At 35.8% G+C, this 23,696-nt stretch overlaps 1 protein-coding gene across 9 annotated transcripts in view; it reads left to right on the forward strand.

The window, feature by feature from the left end:
* The window catches only part of dmd (dystrophin), a 143,783-nt gene that overhangs the window by 79,951 nt on the left and 40,136 nt on the right, over nt 1-23,696 (forward strand). For 8 of the 9 annotated variants that reach the window (XR_009647702.1, XR_009647700.1, XR_009647701.1 and 5 more), the window contains 3 exons: nt 56-202; nt 4,301-4,379; nt 4,503-4,563. Coding sequence is in view for 5 of the 9 variants with exons in the window: in XM_060859918.1 (XP_060715901.1) it covers nt 56-202; nt 4,301-4,379; nt 4,503-4,563 (287 nt within the window). In the remaining 4 variants the exon portion in view is untranslated. Of the gene's footprint in view, nt 1-55; nt 203-4,300; nt 4,380-4,502; nt 4,564-10,044; nt 10,236-23,696 lie in introns of those variants that run through there. The other variant, XM_060859921.1, reaches the window with a different exon arrangement.

The raw sequence follows: 23,696 nt of genomic DNA on the forward strand, positions 1-23,696 counted from the left end.
ATTTTATTCTAATATTGCTTTTTATAATTTCCTCTACCTTTCTTTAATTAACCAGGGATTCCAGGAGATGATAGCACCAATCCAGGATGATGTAAATCAATTGAACAAGTTGGCTTCTCAGTTTAAAGTTCCTGGTATTCAACTTTCTCCAGACAACCTAAAGAGAAATGATGATCTCAATAGGCGATGGAGACTTCTTCAGGTAAACATTTTTTTCAGTAAAAGGAGCCAGCTGGGTTTGCTTAAGGATGTTATTTTTTTAGATGGTTCTTAATTGTCTATACCAACAGCAACATTTATGTAACATAAACGATAAGTTTACTGATTTATTATTCCTATCAGAAAAGCTCCAGCAGGAGATTTATGGCATATTCAATGAGGTGATTTTACTACACTACTAAAATGTACTTAGTGAGGTAACTGAAACATTGTAAAAGCTGTGAAGCTTCTTATTGCCTAAAGCACTTCTTGGTGCCAGATATATGCACAGTTTTAGAGTTCTTTTGTAGTCTCAACAGGTCAGAGCTGTTTAGACCTACACAAGGAGGACCTACACAACATTAGGCAGGTGACATCTGAATTCATTCTGAATCATGAATTTTATCATTAGACATGTACAGAATCTTTCTCAGTGCTTTGGCCTCTATACTGTATATCACTTTGTTGGAAGTTAATGTTGGTTCCAGAACTTTTGTGTCTCTTCTCTAAGTTTCTTTAACGATTTCAGTCTGCACACAGGCAATTCCATGCAAAGGTCATCTTTAACATAAAAAAAGAGTTGGGCACACACAAACAGACCTGAACTTAAAATAGAATTTATAAATTCATATTCATTATTTTATATAAAATGTGATGTTTTTGTTTGTTTGTTTGTTTGTTTTTCATACAGCAAGTTGGTGTACACCAATAAAAAATTTTAAATGGTCTTTTTTAAAATGGGGAATAGACTTATGGTTTTGACAGGGGGGCACGGTGGATTAGTGGTTAGCACGTTCGCCTCACACCTCCGATTCCCGCCTCCGCCTTGTGTGTGTGGAGTTTGCATGTTCTCCCCGTGCCTCGGGGGTTTCCTCCGGGTACTCCGGTTTTCTCCCGGTCCAAAGACATGCATGGTAGGTTGATTGGCATCTCTGGAAAATTGTCCGTAGTGTGTGATTGCGTGATTGAATGAGAGAGTGTGTGTGTGTGTGTGCCCTGTGATGGGTTGGCACTCCGTCCAGGGTGTATCCTGCCTTGATGCTCGATGACGCCTGAGATAGGCACAGGCTCCCCGTGACCCGAGGTAGTTCGGATAAGTGGTAGAAAATGAATGAATGAATGGTTTTGACAAAATGTTAGCATTTGAAAATTTCCTGATTGAGAAGGGGATGACAAAACATTTTGTACATTTTGGTTTACCAGCCTCTTTGCTTTATAAGTATCTTATTAAATGTATCAGTGAATTTCTCAGCCTACTATGGTGAGGTTAAGTTTATGTTACACAAATATTGCTGATGCAAAAATGTCCAACATTCTGTGCAACTTATACAAATATAACGTGTGACAAACATTTCATGCGCTTTTGTTAAAAGACTTTAGTTTTGGATTATGGACGTGATGTTACGGATGCTACATCAAAGAACACATCTGATACAGCACAAACCACCTTTAACGTTTAGGGGTTAAACAGGCACTTTCTGATTCGCTTGTGCAACTTGCTCAAGTTTTGACAGCTCCGGTCAAAGAAAAATTATAAGTTTAAAGCTGCACGCCAACTACAGATAAGAATGGGTTAAATGGTGAGATGCTGCGCATACTAAAACAACACACAACATGGAAAATATTTCTGAAGAGAACTGAAATCTAGTTTATTAGGATAATAATTATAATAATTATTAGGCATTAGGATATTGTTTTATATGAAGTAGCCTGACCTGATGATAATGTCATGATAATTATATTAATAATGCCACCTTTTTAGTACATATTTTGTTTCATGACTGTTTCAGTATTGACTAGGTACAAAAACATTTTTCCCAGACATTACTTTTCCCTAACAAAAAGTTGTTATAGTAAAATGTTTGGATTTTGATTAAAAATAATATGTAACATCACTTTTTAGACAAAAAAAAAAACATAATGTAGGTTGCTTTATTTGCATGCAACATGCGACAGCCGAGATCTACAGAAAAACTATGGTACGGTTGTCCAACAGTTCATTTAAAAAAAAAAAATCACTAAGTTTGATAAAGGCTCACTCCTGCCTCTAAAAATGACTGTTAAACTCAATCAGGTCTTGCTAATCTTTGGCACAACAAGCCTGTGATCAATTTTGGTCATTTGATTAGATCAGCATAATGAGCTATTCCCTGAGCATTTCATTTCATTCATTTAAAGCATTTAGCAGATGCCCTTATCCAGAGCAACTTACATTTTATCTCATTTTTTTATACAACTGAGCAATTGAGGGTTAAGGGCCTTGCTCATGGGCCCAGCAGTGGCAGCTTGGTGGACGTAGGAATCAAACTTACAACCGACCAATTGGTAGTCCAACACCTTAACCACTAGTTTACCACATCCCATTTCACCACATTTCAGTCCATGGTAGTGCAACTGAAGCAAACATGGATGGCAAGGCACTGTCAGAAGATCTCCAGGATAATGTTGTGGACAGGAATAGGTCAAGAGATGGATACAAAATGTTTTTAAATGTTAAATTTATCAGTCCCTAGAAGCACAGTGTGTCTATTATTAAGAAGTGGATTGGTACAACTGAGACCCTCCCTGGATCCAGGATGTCCCACCAAACTGGATGGAAGAGAGAGGAGGAAAATGGTCAGGGAGGCCTACAGCAATTTTGAAGCAGCTGCAGGAATTTGAGTGGTCATTGTGTGCATACTCAGGAAAGGCCACATTACATTATACTGTAACTGCACTTGGCCGATACAGCTCACCATGCAAATACCACCATTCCTACAGTAAAGTATGGAGGTGGTAATACCCTGTTGTTTCTTTGTAGCAGGGACTGGAGCACTTTTCAGGACAGAGAAAAAAATGGATGGGGTTAGTGCCATCAAATTCTTGAGGAAAACCTTCTGCCAGAAAGTTGTCAATGGGAAGAGGGTTCACCTTCCGACACATATCCCAACAGACTAAATGCTGTAATAAAGGACAAGGTGATTCAAAAAAATACTGAATAATTTAGGATTCCTTTCACACTGCCCTGTGGATGTTGGTGATGACTGTTGTTCTTGAGTTTTTCTTCACAAAGTTTGTCATCAAACTTTGACAAAGTTTGTCATCAAACATCTGTTGTTTTCCTTGGGCAACCTGTTTGATATCTGTTTGTTAGTGCACCAGTGGTTTATTTTAGGTCTTTCCAAATCATTCTCTTGGCTATACCTAATGTGTCTTCTTGTTCTCCTATTGATAGATCTCTGTTCTTCATTTTGGTTTGTTCTTTTAACAGCAAATGCAGTCTTCACAAATGGGCAACAAAAACACCTGTTCCAGTATTTGTGATTACTTGAACACATATGGATATGGTCTAAATATTTAGATATGAAATCTGAAATTCTGATCTTTTGTCTGATTAATCATTTGATCCCAAAGCCAAATGTGTTCACTGTATATGATGCAAAAAAACATGTCATAGTCATTCCAATACTTTTGGGAAGGGACTCTATAGAGCACTCTAATTCTCACACTCATAGACTTCCAACACTTATTTATAGGATTCATTGTGTGCAAAATCAGTGGCTTTATTCTTTCAACCCTGCCATGCATATCACTAAAGTGTTCTGCTGATGGTGGATTCATGAACATTACAATAAGCCAATGTAAGAGACTGCAGACCATTAAATGTATTGGCCTTGGAGTGATCCTTGTAGGTCAACCAATCCTTGGGAGGGTAAATATGGTCTTGAAGTTTCTCTATTAGTACACAGTCTGTCAGAATGTGGATGAATGGAGTACAAACTTTTTATAGATGGTTTTGTGACCTTTTCCAAATTGAGCATTACTCTTTTTCTGGGGTCTTTAGAAATCTACTTTGTTCGTGTCATGGTACCCTTGGAACATGTATTGTGAAGATAGCTGTTCATTAGACAAAGAGGTTGCTCAAGTAGTTAAGGCGCCGGTTTGTTGTTTGGAGGATCAAACCTCCAGATTGACCGTCAGATATTTAAAAGATACCTTAAACATACAGTGGCACAGACTTTGCACTCTGTTTTTGCACATATTCTTTGATCACAATTCACATTGTGAAAATGTGTGATGATTGATAAATCACTAACTCATTGCACTAACGTATCTTTTTTAGATATCAGTTGAAGAACATCTGTCCCAGCTTATTGAGGCCCACAGAGATTTAGGACCCAATTCTCAGCATTTTCTACAAGGTGAAACAAATCATTTATGCATTTTGGCATAGTTTATTATTATTATTATTATTATTATTATTATTATTATTATTATTATTATTATTATTATACTGACCATGTAGATTTTTTTCCTATTTACAGTGTCTGTGCAAAGTCCTTTTGAACGCTCTGTTTCTCAAAACAGTGTTCCTTATTATATAAAGTAAGTATTCCACAAACAACAACTTTCATTAATTCACTAATTCTTCCCTGAAGTATATTATGAACTGACTTCAAAAAACTAACTTCAAACAAACAATGAATATTATCACTGTAAAGCAGTTGATGTCTGCTAGTATCCCAAGGAGATCTGTTTGTGGATCACTCACTGGTCTCCTAGCAGCTTAACATGAAATACCAAAGGGAAACATGTTGTGCTGCCAGATATACTATCTGATATTACTGTTGTGTAACAAAAAATTATCATACAGTAATAAGAACTGTGATCGTATAGAATGCATTATTAAGTACTAGATACCATGTACATACGGTTGTCGGGCCGTGTCTGCCATTTAAATAGCCCAGTCTTACTTAAAAATGATGTTCTTGCACCTGTAGCAAATTCCTCTTTGGTTTTCGGTCAAATATTCGGAGTTTTGCTCTCAAGTAAAGAGCACTGGATTTAATTTCTTCTCTAATGATGTATAAGACTCTGCTACACTTACAGTAATTTGAATGGGGAAACCTAGTGCAGCCTTGAAGTGCAAATAACAATTTTGTTCATCATGATAAACAAACTTATCATATTTTTGACCATTTGATTAAACGATTTTAATATCCTTCTGTGGACAGTAAACACTGGTGTGAATCGATTTAAACCCCAATGGTAATTGTTCTGAAGTGTACATGGCTTGATTGTAGAGCCCTCATCAGTCAGGATGTGTTTCAGGATTCTGACTCTTGGAATAACACGGAAGAGTGAATCCATGTTTTGGAGCACAGTGGTATGGGGCCAATATGAGGAGGGTGATTAAGCTTTGCTCCTTGTTAACAGGCAGCTTAAATGTCGCAATTCCAATAGCCAGTATCCATGGCATTGTCGACTCATGAGCATCCAATGCTTGTTGTTGAAAATTATTTAAAACATGGTGAATTGTTGTTTAGTACCTTTTTGTAGATAATTACATGTGGGGTGTCATGGAAACATTCCTGACCTAACATGATTCTGAATCATTTGGAACAAAAGGGTCTGTAGTGAAGAGAAATCTACCTGGCCTTGCTGCATCTGTTTGTACCCCTGAAAACATGGAGAGAGTAAGAGTGGTTGTTGTCAGAATCCCAAGGTATTACACCCAGCATCAGGCTAAAGCTTTGCACCTATTGAAATGGCATCATCTACACTGCTGTCCAACATCTTAACCACAGAGCTATCACTTCCCTTCCCTTACTTTCTCTTCAAAGCTCACAATCATCAATTATTAATACATACATTTTTAATTTTATTTTGTTGCAAATCTTTTGCAATCAATGACTACCTATTTGAAACACCTAGATATCACCAACACTCTGTTTCTTCTGTTATGCTTTGCCAGGCTTTACTGCAGCTGTCTTCCTTTCTTGCTTGTTCTTGCTGGCTTTTACCAATCAGCTAAAAAAATGAATGCTTTAAAAATGGTCTTGGGTTGCGTTTGAAGTATGCTTTGGGTCACTCTCTAGTTGTGCTGTGAAGAAGTGTCTAATGAGATTAGAATAGAATACTTTATTGCCATTGTACAGCTGCACAATGAAATTAAGGTTCTCTCATTTAAATGGTGCACACATTCACACACATGTACAGTGTAACAGATGATACAGTTTGGCATCTACTGTAGATTGGGAGACACTGTACAGTTGCAATCAGAAATCTTGAGCCTCCCCTCACCTTAAATATATTCTGGTAAAGTGTATAGAATTGAATGAAAATATGCAGTAAATGCAGTCTCAGTAAATAAGTAAAGAATTTTCCATGTTTGACCATGAGGATAATATTTTACTGGTCACAAATGTTATCTTTCTTGTTCTAGACAAACCGCCATTCCACATGGCTAAAAAATTCCAGTACTGTTTTATCACTCCTTTGTTTCAGCACTCTATATAACTGTGGCAGAATTTTGCCGGCCAACAAGAGTTGCATGTGTTGTGGGGCCTAGCCATAAAGTCCTTGGTTATTAACTGATCAGTTGCCACTGCCATGTTTGTCTCAGCCTTCAACAGTTTATCATGTAAGTCTCTTGTAAATTGTCTTGATGAGAGGGTTAAGGTCTCTACTAACAGTCAGGCAAGTTTAGTTATGTGCCATTAGTTTTGAACACCAATTCAATGCTCCAAACTTTGTCTCTAGAAATGTTCAAGGTCTTGGAAATCGTCTTAGACCCATTGTCCTTTTGTGCAATGAAATAATCTCTCTCTCAGGTTTTTTGGCAGCTTCTTAGTCTTCAGCATGGTTGCAACACACTTTGTACACATCTCAGGCTGTTTATATTATACACAAAACCCAACTGTGATAATGAGGATTCATTTAAAGGTTTTTATTAATTTCCCTATGGTTAATTATGCTTTAAACGAACTTAAGGTCATAGAAACTAGCAGTAAGTTTTGAAATCAGCAATACTGGGGTTGAATATTATTAAATGACAGTATTAATAAAGTTTCCGCCTACTCTAAAATACTACATTGGTCATTAACTGTGTTCATTTGTTGTATCTCTCAGCTGATAGATTTAATTTAAAGCAAAATCTAGCTCTGCAGAATGATTTTAAGTTATAAATCCTTACATTCATTGGGGGTTTGGATATTTCTTTTAGGAACTGAACATGGTGCTGTGATTTAGTAAAAAGGCTTAGTACCTAATATTATTGGAAGCTTTCTGCTTTCTAGTAATCCCTGTAGGAAGGCTGGTACTTAATGAACCAGGCAGTGATCACTTAATTTTCTGCCATGTGTTTATAATCAGTACAGAGAGCAGAAATTGTCTGAAGAAATTTGTCTGAGAAATAAGTTGTCATGGTCAAGGTGGGGAGAGCCATCTGACCTGGTTCTACATTGGTGATTTTATCTGATAATAATAATGTGTGAATGGTCCAGCAAGTGCCAGTATCTCTCTCATGCTAGCCCACTGATGTTATTGACATAGCTAATGTAAGGGACCATCTGAAAATGTACTGGTGTTTAACCTTACCAAGCTACGGTTATGGTTATACAATATATTTATATTTATTATGTAATACATAAAATATGAGTGAGTGAGTGAGTGAGTACATGTACATGTACATTTAGGGCATTTGCCAGATGACCACATCGAGAATGAGATTTGTTTTTTGACAGCTTGGTGGTCCTGGGATTTGAACCTTAAGATTAATAACCTTATTTTTAATAATAATACTTTCATATATACTTTTTCATATATATTTTAATAATTACTTTCACTACTATCATTGACTTCTACAGTTGTTTTTTATTGCTACTGTTGATTTAATTTCAACAAATTTCAAAAAATTTTTCTGACATTTTCTACTTGAAGATTGATGGTTCACCAATAATTAGTTTGAGTATACACTGCCTAGTCCAAAAAGGGAAACATTAATCATCAAAGTATAACACAGTATATAACTAAGTATATTTAAAGTCAATTAACTTCAACTTCAGGGATGTCACTCTGTTATAAGTGGTTGTGGTTGTGAATTAGTTTCCCCTGCTTCGGTGCAAACGAAAGTGAAAACTAGTGCTAAGGGAAAAAATTATTATTTTTAAAATGGGTTGGGTAGCTACTTATAGTGTACTGGTAGCTATCTGTTTAAAGTAACATGTGGGTAAGGGATCCAGTTTGTAAATTGCAAATACTGTGTCCGAAGCACATTTTAAATGAAATGAGATAATGGTCTGAGATAGCTTCTGATTGAGGCACCGTGACTATATTTTCTATATTTAATCCGAGGGTTAGAATGAGATCAAGAGTGTGACCTCCATTATAAGTGGGTCCTATTACAGTCTGATTAAAGATGGAAGTGCTGTTCTCAGAGGATCTTCTAACTTATCAAAATGAATATTTATGTCTCCAACAATTACTGCTTTGTATAAAGAAACAACTAGGTTTCCAACTAATTTGGTTTGACCCATGTTTCTGTTAAACACGGAAAACTAAACTTCTGATCAGTAATACTGTAATTTCATTAGCCATAAGAGCCTTAGATACAAGATATGTTATATTTAACAGTCCTAGCTTCAGATCAAAGGTGCTGGCTGTGCATTCACTATGATCTAATTTTAGCCTATCATCATTGTTTGGCATTTGCCAGAGAATATCAGCATTGGCAGGTCCGCCACTCGAACCCCTTTCTCTACATGGGTGAGAGCAGGATCACACTGAGCATTTGTGACATGTGAAAAATGCTAGCCAATAGTACTTTACTGCTGTTAGGTACCAGGATGAAATCCTCAGGGCCATTGTCAGACTGGTGCAGCAATACATGACACCATGTGGCGAGAGTGTGTAAGTGTTTCTGGATGACAAAAGCAATGATGGCCCTCACGTTCTTCAGACCTGATTCTAATTGCTTTCCCATATGTTGTTGTAGTGCATACAGGCACATAGGGGCCATACACATTACTAAAACTACTAACTGAGCTGCCATGATGACATTCATGCAAGTTGAATAAGCAGGTAATTTCAGTTCTTTACTTAGATTTTTTGGAGTTATTTTGAATCCAGTCAGTGGTTTGATGATTTTGGTTTTCGTTGACCATTGTTACATTATTTTGTTTTCAATAAATATATAAGTAAAAATGAATAGAAGTAAAAGTTTTATAGAAGTAAAAATGTTTAATTTGAATATTTTATATCTGCATAGACATGCAACAAAAAAAATATAGCCAGGTCCATAAATATTTGGACACCGACAAAGTTATTGTTAGTTATTGTTTTTACGGTCTACTATAACATTGAATTGAAATTAGGTAATAAATAATGTAGGAATTACTGTGCATTTTTGTGGTCCAATAAGTAATTGGACCACAAAAATAACCCCTTTTCAGTTATTTTAATATTTCCACACATCAATAGTGAGAAGTGACTGACAGCTTGCTGTATAATTTATGCCCCCTTTCACAGGTACTGTAGCACTTTTAATGAGAGAATCAGTATTATTTCATCAGCTGTCAATTGTGTCAATATACTTTCATGACCAAAAGAATCCTCAACGAGATTAAAGGTTGTTCTGGATGTTTTATATAATATTATATCTTATAAATAACAGCTTATAACTAACAGTAAACCCATTCATTGTGGTCTTGGGTATTTGGTGCTTTTTCTGAGAGAATGATTTCAGGATGCAAATTAGCTACAAATTAGTGTAAATGAACAACTTAACTTGTGATAAATCGAATCCCTTATTCTATTTTTATGTAACATATAGTACATATAGTATGTAACTTAGTGAGCCAGCATTAATGTATTCAGTGTTAGAGATTTAAGCACTTATGTACGTCGCTCTGGATAAGGGCGTCTGCCAAATGCTGTAAATGTAAATGTATTTTTGAACCCGTAATGTCCATATTGTTGTTGCTAGACTGCAGCTAGACTGTTTCCCACTTTAGCCTGTTGTACAGGCCCCCGGTCCACAAGGCAGTAAAATACCTCAGTGAGGCGTTTGGGGGAAGGGAGTGAAGGGAGTGAAGGGAGAAGCTCCGCCTTCCCTGAGCAGCGGAGCCTCGTGAGGAGATTGCAGGAAAATCTAATGCGTTTTCCTCAAATGAGAGGGAATATCGAGACTGCAACTGGCAAGAACATCGAGTTCTCAGATTCCAAGATATCGTTTGGATAAACTGTATAGGGAAAAGGATGAGGGAACAGCTGAGGAAGTAAGTGCATCATGAAATGTCGGTTAGTCTCCTGCGAAGGACACTGAAGGAGTTTAAGGTTCTGTTAGCCACGCTAGCAGCTTCAGTTGTTGTAGCTTTACTGTAGATCTACTGTAGATTTGTCCAGTCTAGCAGGTGCCTTTCTTCTGCATACACATTTTATGACTTTATCACATTCGTGTGTTTTGGTCATTTCTGTTCGCTTTCTCTCGGTTCTTCTGAGGACATCCTTCATCAGATTGACGCATTGCATCTCGTAGATTACAAATGATTTAGTAACATGAATCACATCGCTAACTGCTTAGTGGTGTCTCATAAGTCTCATGTATTCTATGTCTCTTATTTAAAGCCATGTGTTTATTTATTTATTTTTGTATTTATTATTGAAGAGGGCCTTGTCTGGCTTTATATTATATCGGCACTTTAAAGCAAACGTAGATCTCAACAGCGCTATTTTCTCTTGTGTAATAATCATGTATCTAGTAGCTGAATTAAATTGTTCTGTATTCAGACCTACAGATGAATAGACATTTTAGACAGCAGATAATTGACGTGTGTGTTATTAAATACAGCTATAATATCTTTGCCAAAGCCCACATACATTATGAGAGCTGCTTCTGCCTTTTTAAAGGTATGTTTTGGTCGATTGCTTGGTCTTTGTTTGCTATAAGACTATTTACAGGTCACAGCTACCTTACATGCTGCCAGACATTATACAAGCTTTTCACTCTAAATTTACTTTAAAGGAAAACTCCACCCTGAAAAACACTGCATATGTTTATATTTAAGTATTTGTTTTGCTGTTAGTGAGCATATTGACAGTGTCTTGGTCAGTGCTGTATTTTTAGTATAAGCTGTTAGAAGTTAGTGGTTGTGTAGAGTTTATTACATGGTGATGTGTGGTTACAATAAATCATCACATGGTGATGTGTGGTTACAATAAATCATCACATGGTGATGTGTGGTTACAATAAATCATCACATGGTGGTGATGTGTGGTTACAATAAATCATCACATGGTGGTGATGTGTGGTTACAATAAATCATCACATGGTGGTGATGTGTGGTTACAATAAATCATCACATGGTGGTGATGTGTGGTTACAATAAATCATCACATGGTGGTGATGTGTGGTTACAATAAATCATCACATGTCGGCGATGTGTGGTTACAATAAATCATCACATGTCGGCGATGTGTGGTTACAATAAATCATCACATGTCGGCGATGTGTGGTTACAATAAATCATCACATGTCGGCGATGTGTGGTTACAATAAATCATCACATGTCGGCGATGTGTGGTTACAATAAATCATCACATGGCGGCGATGTGTGGTTACAATAAATCATCACATGGTGATGTGTGGTTACAATAAATCATCACATGTCGGTGATGTGTGGTTACAATAAATCATCACATGGTGGTGATGTGTGGTTACAATAAATCATCACATGGTGGTGATGTGTGGTTACAATAAATCATCACATGTCGGCGATGTGTGGTTACAATAAATCATCACATGTCGGCGATGTGTGGTTACAATAAATCATCACATGGTGTCGGTGATGTGTGGTTACAATAAATCATCACATGGTGTCACTGATGTGTGGTTACAATACATTTAAAGGTGGGGTCTCCGTTGTTTGAGAAATGCTTCAGAAAACTGCGTTGGGTCACCAAACAAAACAAAAACAAAACTAACGTGTAGCCAATGAGCAGAAAGGGGCGTGTCTTGTCAATATCGGCAGAGAGAGTGTTCAGTGCGCATGTGTGACATTAGCAGAAAGCGGTTTTAACATTGACATGGCGGATAAAAACAAAGAAATAAAGCAAAGAAAGGCTTACGATAAGGCAAGAAGTAGGAATAACAGAATACGGCTTTCTATCAATTAAAGTTCAGAATATTAAATCAATCAATACACTTACTTGCCCGGAGCTAAACCTTTCACGGTACAAAACACAGTACTACAAAAACACGTTTATATTTCCATAGTATTACTCATTGAGTTGAGTTTATTGATAAAAATATACCCTCGGTCAGCTGCCCCAACAGGTTCCGCCATAATACTTGTCTGGGTTATAATTGGGTTATACTTGTCAAAAAAAGGATGGGACCCATTTGGGTTAGGGGCGTGTTTGTTTTGGTGATTTCATATGTCAACATTGGCTTTCAAAAAATGGAGACCCCACCTTTAATAAAAAAGGGAAAAAACTCAGCAGTCATCAATATAAAGGACAAAGGTCACTGTTAGATCCTTAAAACAGAAGAGCACCAACTTCTCTTGTCATTCCACTCCATTTCCCACTATAATATTAATGAGGGACCAACATAGAAGGTAAGCCAGCAAATGTTTGACTCAAAAACATTTGAAGATGATAAATGCAATGTGTTTAAGGGGCATCAGTCTTTTCAATAGGGTAGATAGATGCAATGGCTTATTTACTCTGGCACCACTATAAATATGTAGATAAAAGCCTTTGTGGGACCCAAGTCAAAATACTGTGGTATAGTGACAATAGAAGTTTAAACTAAAAAAAGTCAACAGATTTATTTTTTTAAGCAAATAAATCTTAGATGCCAGTGAAGCGCACATGTGAATTAAAAAGATGAATATCGTCGCTGTCGGGCGGAAACCTCATATGTCCAAATTTGGTCAATTTCATATTTTTTCACATATCGATGCTATTGGTCAGTCCCCACGTGGGTCTGTTATTTTTACAAGTTATTAACCAATCTAAAGTCTTGAAAATGAGCGCAAATCTCATAACTCCATTGGACACTTCAACTGTCCACCTCTTCCTCACTCCGCGGGAGAGCTTCGCGGCATATTTCTCCTCAAGAAGAGTCGCAATGAATCAACACGTTTTCTGAGGTAAATGTCTTCAAAACACTGGGCTCAAAGAAAAAAAATCTTGACCCCTGGTAGTTCTGGTGCTTGTCTGAGGTCAGGAATTTAGCGCAAGACAATCCACTGCAACGCGGACTAAACCCTGTGCACTGCAGATAAAGTACAGCGTTTTTTTTAATTTCTTGAAAAATAACGGTTTTGGAGATACGAGGATTCAGCCCGACAGCGACGATATGTAAATCATTTTAGTGTAGATTTATTTGTCCTTTTTTTTTTAATGTTATATGCTTAGTAGGAAAATATTAGTGCAGCCATTTTTAGCAGCTATATTAAATATCCAACTTCATATATCAGCGTTGTGTAGAAGAATTCTGGCTGTGAAATGAATGTGATGCGTTTGTCCAAATACAATATTATTGCTACAGTAACATATAATTCACATGGAATTGTATTGTGGGCAAACCACATAATAGTAGTAATAATGTGAGTAATGAACTGGAAAAAAAAATCATTGATGCAGTGGTGTTTTTGTTAGGAAAGAGACTGGTAAGTTAATGACTGTTCATTGCAATTATACATAAGTGACAACAGGAGCTAAATAGCATTAAATCAAAATTTTTAATGAATTAACCATTGTAAGCATCAGCAATAAATATAAGTGGAATAACTAAGGTATTATATTACAAACCTATGGACATGGCTCCTCACTCAGCAAAATCCCGATCTTACCTTTATTCAGCGCTGTATCTGCAATATTGGCTGAAAGATGTATGGACAATAGCAATAGATGAATTAATAAATGGAGGAGTTTAGCTTGGGAGGGATATCATTGTCAACCTATCTATGGAAGCTGACAGGAAATTGTGGGACTGCTTCCTTAATTTAAATGTCTTTTCTCCAGACAGTAATTTTGCTACATTTGTCTAGAACATTGATCATAATGTAATTTCATTTTATGAGATCCTTTAGGACTGTTCTGTGGACCCCATTGGCAAAGTATGGTTATTACATACTATATTAATTTGTGTAAAACTAATTTACACAATTGTATAATTTGTCAAAGTTAAACAAATCTAATAAGGCCTGAAGGTCATTCCCAGTATTTTCTTAGTTTATCTTGAATAATATTATGATCACTGGCATCAAAAGCTGTAAAACTTCATGCAACTCAAGCAAGGAGGCACGACATTGATCAGAGCTCATTTTTTAGATACTAACCACTGCATACCTGAAAAACCCCAAGACCTGCAGTTTTGCTCTGACCCAGTTGTTTAGCTACCACAATTTGTTGGCTGTTCATTGTTGGCTAATGAAATTGTCTTTTGCTTGATTGCCTAGTAAAAAAGATTTGCATTTCTCTAGGTCTTAGTTTCATCTGACTGAAACGAAGCATGTGTGGAATCTCATTGTTGAAAGTTATTGATCAAAAGGTGTACAAAAATATTACTAAAACATAAGCTATTCCATGTCACACAATGAAGGCCACCTTCAAGTGGAGAAAACAGGGCATTACTAAGACCTATTTCAAAAATTCAGAAAAGATGGTAGTATAGGAGATTTCTCTAGTATAGGAGAAATATGATCATGCTTACGCACTCCTTACAATAGCCTTGCTGCAACATTATATCAACTGCAGGTGTGAGGGAGTATTGAAATTATTGTATCACAAATATGTCCAAATCTTTCAATGCTACCTGTCAGGTAAATGTTGGAAGGTACCCCAGACCTTGGAAAATATATTGCTGGTGCTTTGACAGGAGAGTCTGAGCCACTTGATGTTCCTGTCACGGTTAGAGATATGGCTGGTCATTGGTCATTTCAATCATTTCACTATTGTCATGGATCATGGATTTGTGTGACATTTTGCATCTCTTAAGGCCAGGATGAAGAGCAACTAATGCTATAATCTTATAAAGTCAGATTTGGAAATGTGTTGGAAGTAGCTAGGAATTTAGTTTGTGTCATGAGGAAAGTCCTGGAAATTATTAACAGAAAGTATGTAAGTAATAGAAGAATAGGAAATTTTATTTATATGTTTTAAATAGTTAAATATAGATTGTATTTGACTTTATTATTACTTTAACGCAGTGCAGCTACTGTGCAAACATAAAACAACTTATTTATACAGTTTTACTTTTAGACCTGTTTACTGTAAAAATATATTTTTTATATGTTTCAAAGCCTAGATTATTGGTGTCAGTTGATTGCTGATTAAACATTGAATTGAAATTATATATATAAAAAAAATAATATGCTATAAATGAATTCCATTACTTTATGGCCTTTCCAGTGCTTATAATCACAAAAAAAAGAAAAGAAAAAACATTGCCACCTACGCATGGGGCTATAACCTATTGACAGATCAGCCATGTGTGTGTGAGAATTAGCTCTGCTCCAGACCCCAATATACAGCTGTTCTTTCCCCCAATCACATACAGGGATTGGGCAATAAAACTGAAACACCTGGTTTTAGATCACATTAATTTATTAGTATGGTGTAAGACCTCCTTTTTGCAGCCAATACAACATCAATGTGTCTTCGGAATGACTGAGAAAATTCCTGCACAGTGACCAAGGTTTTGAGCCATTTCTCTCATAGTGACCAGGTCATTATGTGATGCTGGTGAAGGATTGCTTCCTGTTCACACCACTCTTGTCACCAGTTTTACTGTGTATTGGTGCATCATCTTCCTGACACACTGCACCAGCTTCAGTGTACAATGTTTGAACCACTGCATGAGCCGGCTCCTCCAGAATGGTTCTATAGTCCTTGGTATTGGCATGCCAGTCTAGCACAAGTAGTGGGCCAAGGGAATGTCATAATATTGCAGCCCAAACCATCACTGATCCACCCCTGCGCTATACTCTCCTTTTTTGAGACTTCACCACACGGTAACTCCACATGGTATGTGGGAAAGATGGTGAAGGTGTACTAACAGGCCAATATTGCTGCTACTAGCACTATTGAGCCTGGTTGGCATTGGCACAAGTTACTTGCCAACTTGACTTTAATAGCCTGACCATGAATGTTGACCCTGTGGAGCTCCTTACAAACAGTTTTGGTGGAATCAGGAGGGTCCGCATTTAATTCTGCAGTGAGGTGGACAACTGTGGTTTTATGTTTTTTTTTTGGATACGAGCCAAGTTAGTACCCGGACATCTGTTTCAGACAGCTTCCTATTGCATCAACAGTTTCTCCTGTGGTATATGTTTTGTCCTTCATGGTGGTATGCCTAGATTGCCCTGGGTATGGTGGCTGTCTATACACCACTGTCATGGTAACAGATGTGCCAGTGAGACACTCAACAACTTGTTGTCTTTTGAATATATTTTATATCTTATGAGAGTAATCTTGTGAGAGTAAAAAAAAGCAAAACAAATGTATTAATGGCTTTATAATATTAATAGCTGTGCTGTTGTAAACTCACCATGATGGTGTGTTTGTAGGTGATGCAGTTAACAAGAAAAATAACAATATAGCCAGTTTTTGCCAATATACCTACAATGATAGAGACTATATATATATTTATTATTATTATAACCTTTATTTTACCAGGAAAGAAGCATATTGAGATTAAAAATCTCTTTTACAAGAGCGTCCTGGCCAAGACTAACAGATGCAAGCACGTTTGAGTTTAACAAATAACATCCAACAATACATACACAAACACAAGCAAATCCATCAAATTTCAATATCAATAAAAAACTAATTAAAACACCTACAGCCCGAAGTTTCATTCTCCAAATCATGTAAAAGTTTTTTAAAAATGTCCAGCGGAACCAGTGTCCTCAGATTTAATGCACTTTGCAAACAATTCCAGGCAGAGGGAGCAGCAAATTTAAATGCCTTTTTCCACATTCAGTACGTACCACTGGAACAGAAAGTAAAAATAATTCTTGTGACCTGAGGCTATAGCTACAAGCATACTTTTTACAGATGTATGTACAAAGATATGATGGAAGTAAACCCAGGATAGATTTATATATAAAAACATGCCAGTGTTTTTGTCTTCGGATGGACAGCGCAGACCAGCCAACCCGAGAATACAACACACAGTGATGAGTGAGGGTTTTAAGATTTGTTATAAACCTCAATGCACCATGATAAACAGTATCAATAGCATGTAAACACTGTGAAGATGCATGCATATATATAACATCACCGTAATCCAGTACAGACATAAAAGTCACTTCAACAAGCCTCTTTTTTGCCTCAAAGGAAAGACAGGATTTGATTCTAAAATAAAAACCCAATTTCACTTTCAATCTTTTCACCAGTTGCTCGACATGAGGGCCAAAGGAGAGACCGTCATCAATTAAAATCCCCAGATACCTATACTGAGACACAAACTCAATTTCTGAACCTTGAGACGTAGTAATAGGCAGAAGGTTTTCTTTGAGATTGGTTTGATTTAGAAAACAACATGAATTTTGTTTTATCAACATTTAAAACTAATTTTAATTCAAACAAATTACGCTGAACGTGTAAAAACCCTTGTTCTGAGAAATGTTTCATGTCACGCTTAGTTATGATGTTTGGTTTAGTTTTAGGAACTTTTGTGTTTCTTACTGTTGCGATGACACAGTGGTCACTGATCATTCGCAAATATAGATGCAGTTGAATACTTATGGGAGTGTTTTTTGAGATTAAATCTATTAGTGAAGATTTTTCTGGACATTTTAGGTTCGGTCTAGTGGGCTTGTCAACAAACACAAATATATATATATATATATATATATATATATATATATATATATGTATATATATATATGTATATGTATATATATATGTATATGTATATATATATACGTGTATATATATATATATATATATATATATATATATATATATATATATATATATATACGTATATATATATATATACGTATATATATATATATACGTATATATATATATATACGTATATATATATATATATATATATATATATATATATATATATATATATATATATATATATATATACGTATATATATATACGTGTGTGTGTATGTGTATATATATATATATATATATATATATATATATATATATATATATATATATATATGACAGTGACTGGCTGATTTAAAATCCTGTTACATTGAAACAGCTTAATGCAACACAACAAATTTATGGTCAAATAGCTATTTGTACTTAGCTCCACCCTACTGTTGATTATGCTCCAATCTGTACAGATGTCCTCTTAATTTTGAACTGAATACATATTCCAAGTTTAGTTCAAACAATTATGGACAATCTTGTACTACAGCTATTTGAATAAAGTACCTCAGAATTTGGGTGATGTTTGATGAATGTAGCATTTATAAATCTCAAAATGTTGTTGATAATTATTAAGGTTTACACCAAATGTAAACCTAAAACTAGTTCAAAGAATACGATCTCACATGTTTTAGCACAAAATTAGCACAATTTTGACTGTGCTTCACTTAGGGTTGCAAAGGGGCAGAAACTTTCCAGAAACCTTTCATGGAAACTTCATCTGGGGAATTTTGGAAATATTCCAAGTTGTGAACTTACTGGGAATTTATTGGAATTAATTAGAAATTTTGGGAAATTGATATAAACTGTATTATAAACAAAAATAATTATAACCATTTTGTTTGGATATAAGCTGACATGCATATAGTTTTTTTTTTTTTTAAATGACATTTTGACAACACTGGCTGAGGTGAAATGTATCCACACATGAGATGATGTGCATCTCGAGTTCTATAGAATAAGATTGGAAAAAAGCTTGTAAAAACACACATGCAATGCAAAGATATATAAGTAATAATTTGAACAACTGAAATATTTTGGAATAATAAACATTTTATAATATACTAAAACAACTATAACCTAGTATATATAATAGTTCAGTCAAAAGTGGACAAAAAATTATTTTTATGTTTTTGAAAGAAGTATGTTATTTTCATTTTAGCCTGATTTATTTGATCATGATAAAGAAAAACAGTAATATTGTGAAATATTATTACATTTTAAAATGTAACCTTTATTAAGCAAAGAATATTTTAATTAAGAAAAAAAAAATAACAGGTTATAAAAAATTAAGAGGAGCACAACAACTCTAAAATTGATGAGAAATCAGTATATTAGAATGATTTCTTAAGGATCATGTGACACTTAAGACTGGTGTAATGATATGAAAATTCAGCTTTGATCACATAAATGTGTTGTATTTAAACTAGAATAAATCAGAAAGCCATAGCATATCTGAATTACTGGTTGGCTACATACTGTACAAACACTTTTTGGTATTTACAATGGTGTCATTTTGTTGCACAGTAACATACACAAAGCACAAGAGTTTTAAATACAGCTATGTAATATGTAAATACTTTATGTAAATACTCACCAAGATGGACATTTTTTTTTTTTTACATTATTTTGTGTGCAGTATTGAAGAAATGATGTGTGTTATGTTATGGAGGAATGCACAGTGCATTGGGGGATTCGGTACGGTGGCCGAGAAGTGCAAAACAAATTAACAAATCTGAAAACACATTAACAAGTCAGACAACCCGGAAACGGTAGTGTATCGTTTTTGAATGGAAACTTACCGATCATTGGACAAGACACCTGACATTCAAGATATACAGGTATGGAATCTTATGTGTAATGTGTAAGGTTCTCCATTTAAATGTAAGAAAATAACAGAATTAATCCACAGTAATCCATTCCATCCATCCATTCCAACTTTTCCCTGCGGCAGACTGTTGAACTTCATGTATACCTTGAGTGACAGGTGTCTTGTCAAATCACAAACTATACCAACCTCTTCCGGGTTGTCTGACTTGTTAATGTGTTTTCGGATTTGTTAATTTCTTTTCGGATTTGTTAATGTGTTTTCGGATTTGTTAATTTGTTCTCGGATTTGTTAATGTGTTTTGGGATTTGTTAATGTGTTTTGGGATTTGTTAATGTGTTTTGGGATTTGTTAATGTGTTTTCGGATTTGTTAATTTGTTTGCACTTCTCGGCCACCGTAGTCGGCCTTAATAGCCTTGCAGTAAGTGAAGTGCTGTTTGGGACTGATGAATGTACAGGGTAGAATTTCAGCTGAAATTGCAGTAAATCTGGTTGTTTTAACCAAGATTTTTATTTTCAGCTACGTTTAAGTTCCCTGTTATAGACGAACCTGCAATCTTGTAAATTCCCAGTTAATCCCATTAATTCCCATTATTTACCATATTTTCCTCATTAATCCCTATGGAAAGTTTCCAGCCATGAAAATTCCCGGACTTTTGCAGCCCTAGCTCCACTCACAGCTGAGTGCTCCGATATCGTGAATGGTCTCAGAATTGGCCAGTTTGTGTTTAGTTTGCAGGAGGTCCTCAAAGCTCCCTAAATGAGCTTATCATGCAGTTGTAACACCAGTTGTAACATTTGCTAAATGATTGTTGAATCCTGATTGACGAATGGTGTTGGTGTGTTTTTTGAAGAAATCAGGCTGACATACAAATTGCACTTGCAGATTAGGACGTATATGCAGATTACAAAGTATTCGGTTCAGTTAGGAAATGAGAAAGGCTAAGATTTTTCTTTTGCTTTTTGTCAGTTTCATTTTATTTAGCGGTTATTATTTTATATACGTGAACACAAACACACAGCTCTGTGGTTCGGTCTCAAGGTGCTTGTTTCTGCTTTTTATCCTCATCACAGTTTACTGAAACAAAGAACCAATCATTAGTCTGAATCCCTGAGGTGTGCAATTACCACTTACCTTCTACGTTTCTGCCCTTGAGCATGTCCTCATCCAACAGCAGCATGGCAAATTTCAGGTTTCAAGTTTCAACTTCACCTCAGATACAGCAAGCATTTTGAGGTGTAAATGTCTATGTGGTTTTGGCTTGTTGAACAGAAAACTGGATTCTTGCTTGAATGAGCCATTTAACCAATAAGCAAAAAAAGCTTTTCATTCTTCTGTGCTCTAAAATTGCATTTTCTTAAATGCTGATTTAGGGGCTTGTTAACTAACTACAGTCTGAAGAGAATGTCTAAATGTTTACTAAATGAAGTCACATGACTCAATCTTAACACTAGCTGACTCTGGATCTGTAGCAGTGCTGATGAACCTATGAAATAAAAGTAACTGATAGTGCCATATTTCATGTAGGTGTTAATATGCCATGCTTTGTGCACAGGCCCATTGCCATGATGAATTACAACCCCTGGTAAAAAGCATGGAATCACCCCTCTCAGAAGATGTTCATTCACATGTTTAATTGTGTAGAAAAAAACACAAGCACATATATGCCACAAAACAATTATCACTCAACAATCCAGACTTCTGGCTGTATAAAACACTTAAAAAACAAAGAAAGATAACTATAGTCAATTACAACTGTTTTTACAGATCAAACAGAGGAAAAAAAATATGGAATCACACAAATCTGAGGAATATTATATGGAATCACCAAATAAAAACACTGCTTAGTACTTTGTTGCACCACCTCTGGCTTTTATAACAGCTTGAATTCTCTGAGGCCTGGATTTAACTAATGACAAACAGTAAACTTCATCATTCTGTCTCCAGCTTTGTCTTATTGCAGTTGCCAGATCAGCTTTGCAGGTTGGAGCCTTGTCGTGGACCATTTTCTTTAATTTCCACCAGAGATTTTCAATTGGATTGAGGTCCGGACTATTTGCAGGCCATGCCATTGACATTATATGTCTTTCCTGTAGGAATGTTTTCACAGATTTTGCCCTATGGCACGATGCATTGGGGTGATTCCATACTTTTTGCCAGGGGTTGTAGATGATGAATTGTTTGAATTAGGTTTGGGCCTTTTAGCTCTATTAAATGGAAATCTTGAGGAAATCACTTTGTGGCAACAGTTTTGGCTTGTATAGTTGTGTGAGTGGTCAGGTTTCCACATACTTGACCATTGCAATCACCTGAAATCATCATACAGTCTTTAGTTACTAAGTCTAATACTGACTGTGAACAAAATCGCATCGTATCGTAATTTATATTAAGCCAAATAAAAGAAGTTATGCATGACGTAGTCAGTGATCAGAATTAGCAAATGTCATTGAATGAAACTGGCAGAAGAAGTCATGAACACATTTATTATATTTGGATTGAATTTCTAACCTTTTATTTAATGTTTTTTTTTTCTAGATTTTTTTTGTATAGAAAAAATTTTGATCCCCTGCTAATTTTGTAAGTTACCTTAAAGGAAATGAACGGTCCATAATTTTTATTCAAAAATTAAATTAAATTTTAAGTATAAAATTATTCATGTACAAAAAACATCAAATAAAGGCTATAAATTAATATGTATTTGTTTTAGGCCATCCTTAAAAATATTCCTGTTTGCCGACCGACCCTGTCAATTTAGGACCGACAAATTTATTTATTTATTTTTTGCTTTAAGTCCGACCGACTTGCCGGTTGTAAATTTGCGTTAAGACCCTTCAAACAACTAATACAAAAGCAATAAAATAATATTAATTATATTTTAGTAAGTATTATAAATATATAAAACGAAGGCTACATTCTTTCTTTTAAATAAAAACCCATGATGTCATCTATGTTTACACTATTGGTTAACGGATATCACACTATGGCCTGTGCGTTCGCTTCGTCTCGTACTCTCATTCACTGTCAGAGTCAACGGTTCGCGCTTTTAATGATGGCTGCGGCTGCAGTAAACAAAATGTTTGCGGTCACCGTTCAAACAAATTTGTTTGTGGTCTATATAGCCTGCGTCAAAATGAGGTTTGCAATGATGCGCTCGAAGGCACGGGTTGAAGACCCAGTCAGTGATGTCACAATATGCTAATTTGTTTAAATTCATACCTACGTAATCACCATCACCAAAATTGTACTTTTTTTTTTACATTGAAACTTGGAAAAAAAAAAACATAGACCTACCTACCGACCCTTTTATTTATTTATATTTTTTTTTACTGTTGCTGCAAACCAAAATATTTTTAAGGATGGCCTTAGTGAAATAAGTATATGATCCTCAAGGAAAACATGACTTGTGTACTTGGTGGAGAAACCCTTGTTGGCAAGCACAGAGGTCAGACATTTCCTGTATGTTTTGGGTCATGGTCCTGTTGGAAGATCACTGTTCTAGCTGAGGCCAGGAAGTTTTCATCCAGGATTCTACGGTACATGGCCCCGTTTCTTGGCCGCAGAGAAACAGCAGCAGAGCAGAATGTTTCCTCCTCTATGTGTGACAGTGGGGATGGTGTTCTTGGGGCCATATTCAGCATTTCTCTGCCTCCAAACTCAGCAAGTCAAGTTGATGCCAAAGAGTTTTTCTTTTGATCTCATTTGACCACATCACATTCTCCCAAGCATTCTTTGAATCTTTCAGGTGTTAAATGGCAAACTTCAGACAGGCCTGTACATCTGCTTTCTTGAGTAGGGGGACATTGCGGGAGCTGCAGGATCTCAATCCATTATGGTGAAGTGTGTTACCTATGGTGTTCATGGTGACCGTCATCCCAGCTTGCTTGAGATCACTAACAAGCTACTCCTGTGTAATTCTGACTTGATCTCTCACCTTTTGCAGAATCATCCTTACCCCATGAGCTGAGATCTTGCATGAAGTTACAGAGCAAATGTTA

Source organism: Tachysurus vachellii, chromosome 24, assembly GCF_030014155.1.
Source record: "Tachysurus vachellii isolate PV-2020 chromosome 24, HZAU_Pvac_v1, whole genome shotgun sequence".
Taxonomy (NCBI): Eukaryota; Metazoa; Chordata; class Actinopteri; order Siluriformes; family Bagridae; genus Tachysurus; species Tachysurus vachellii.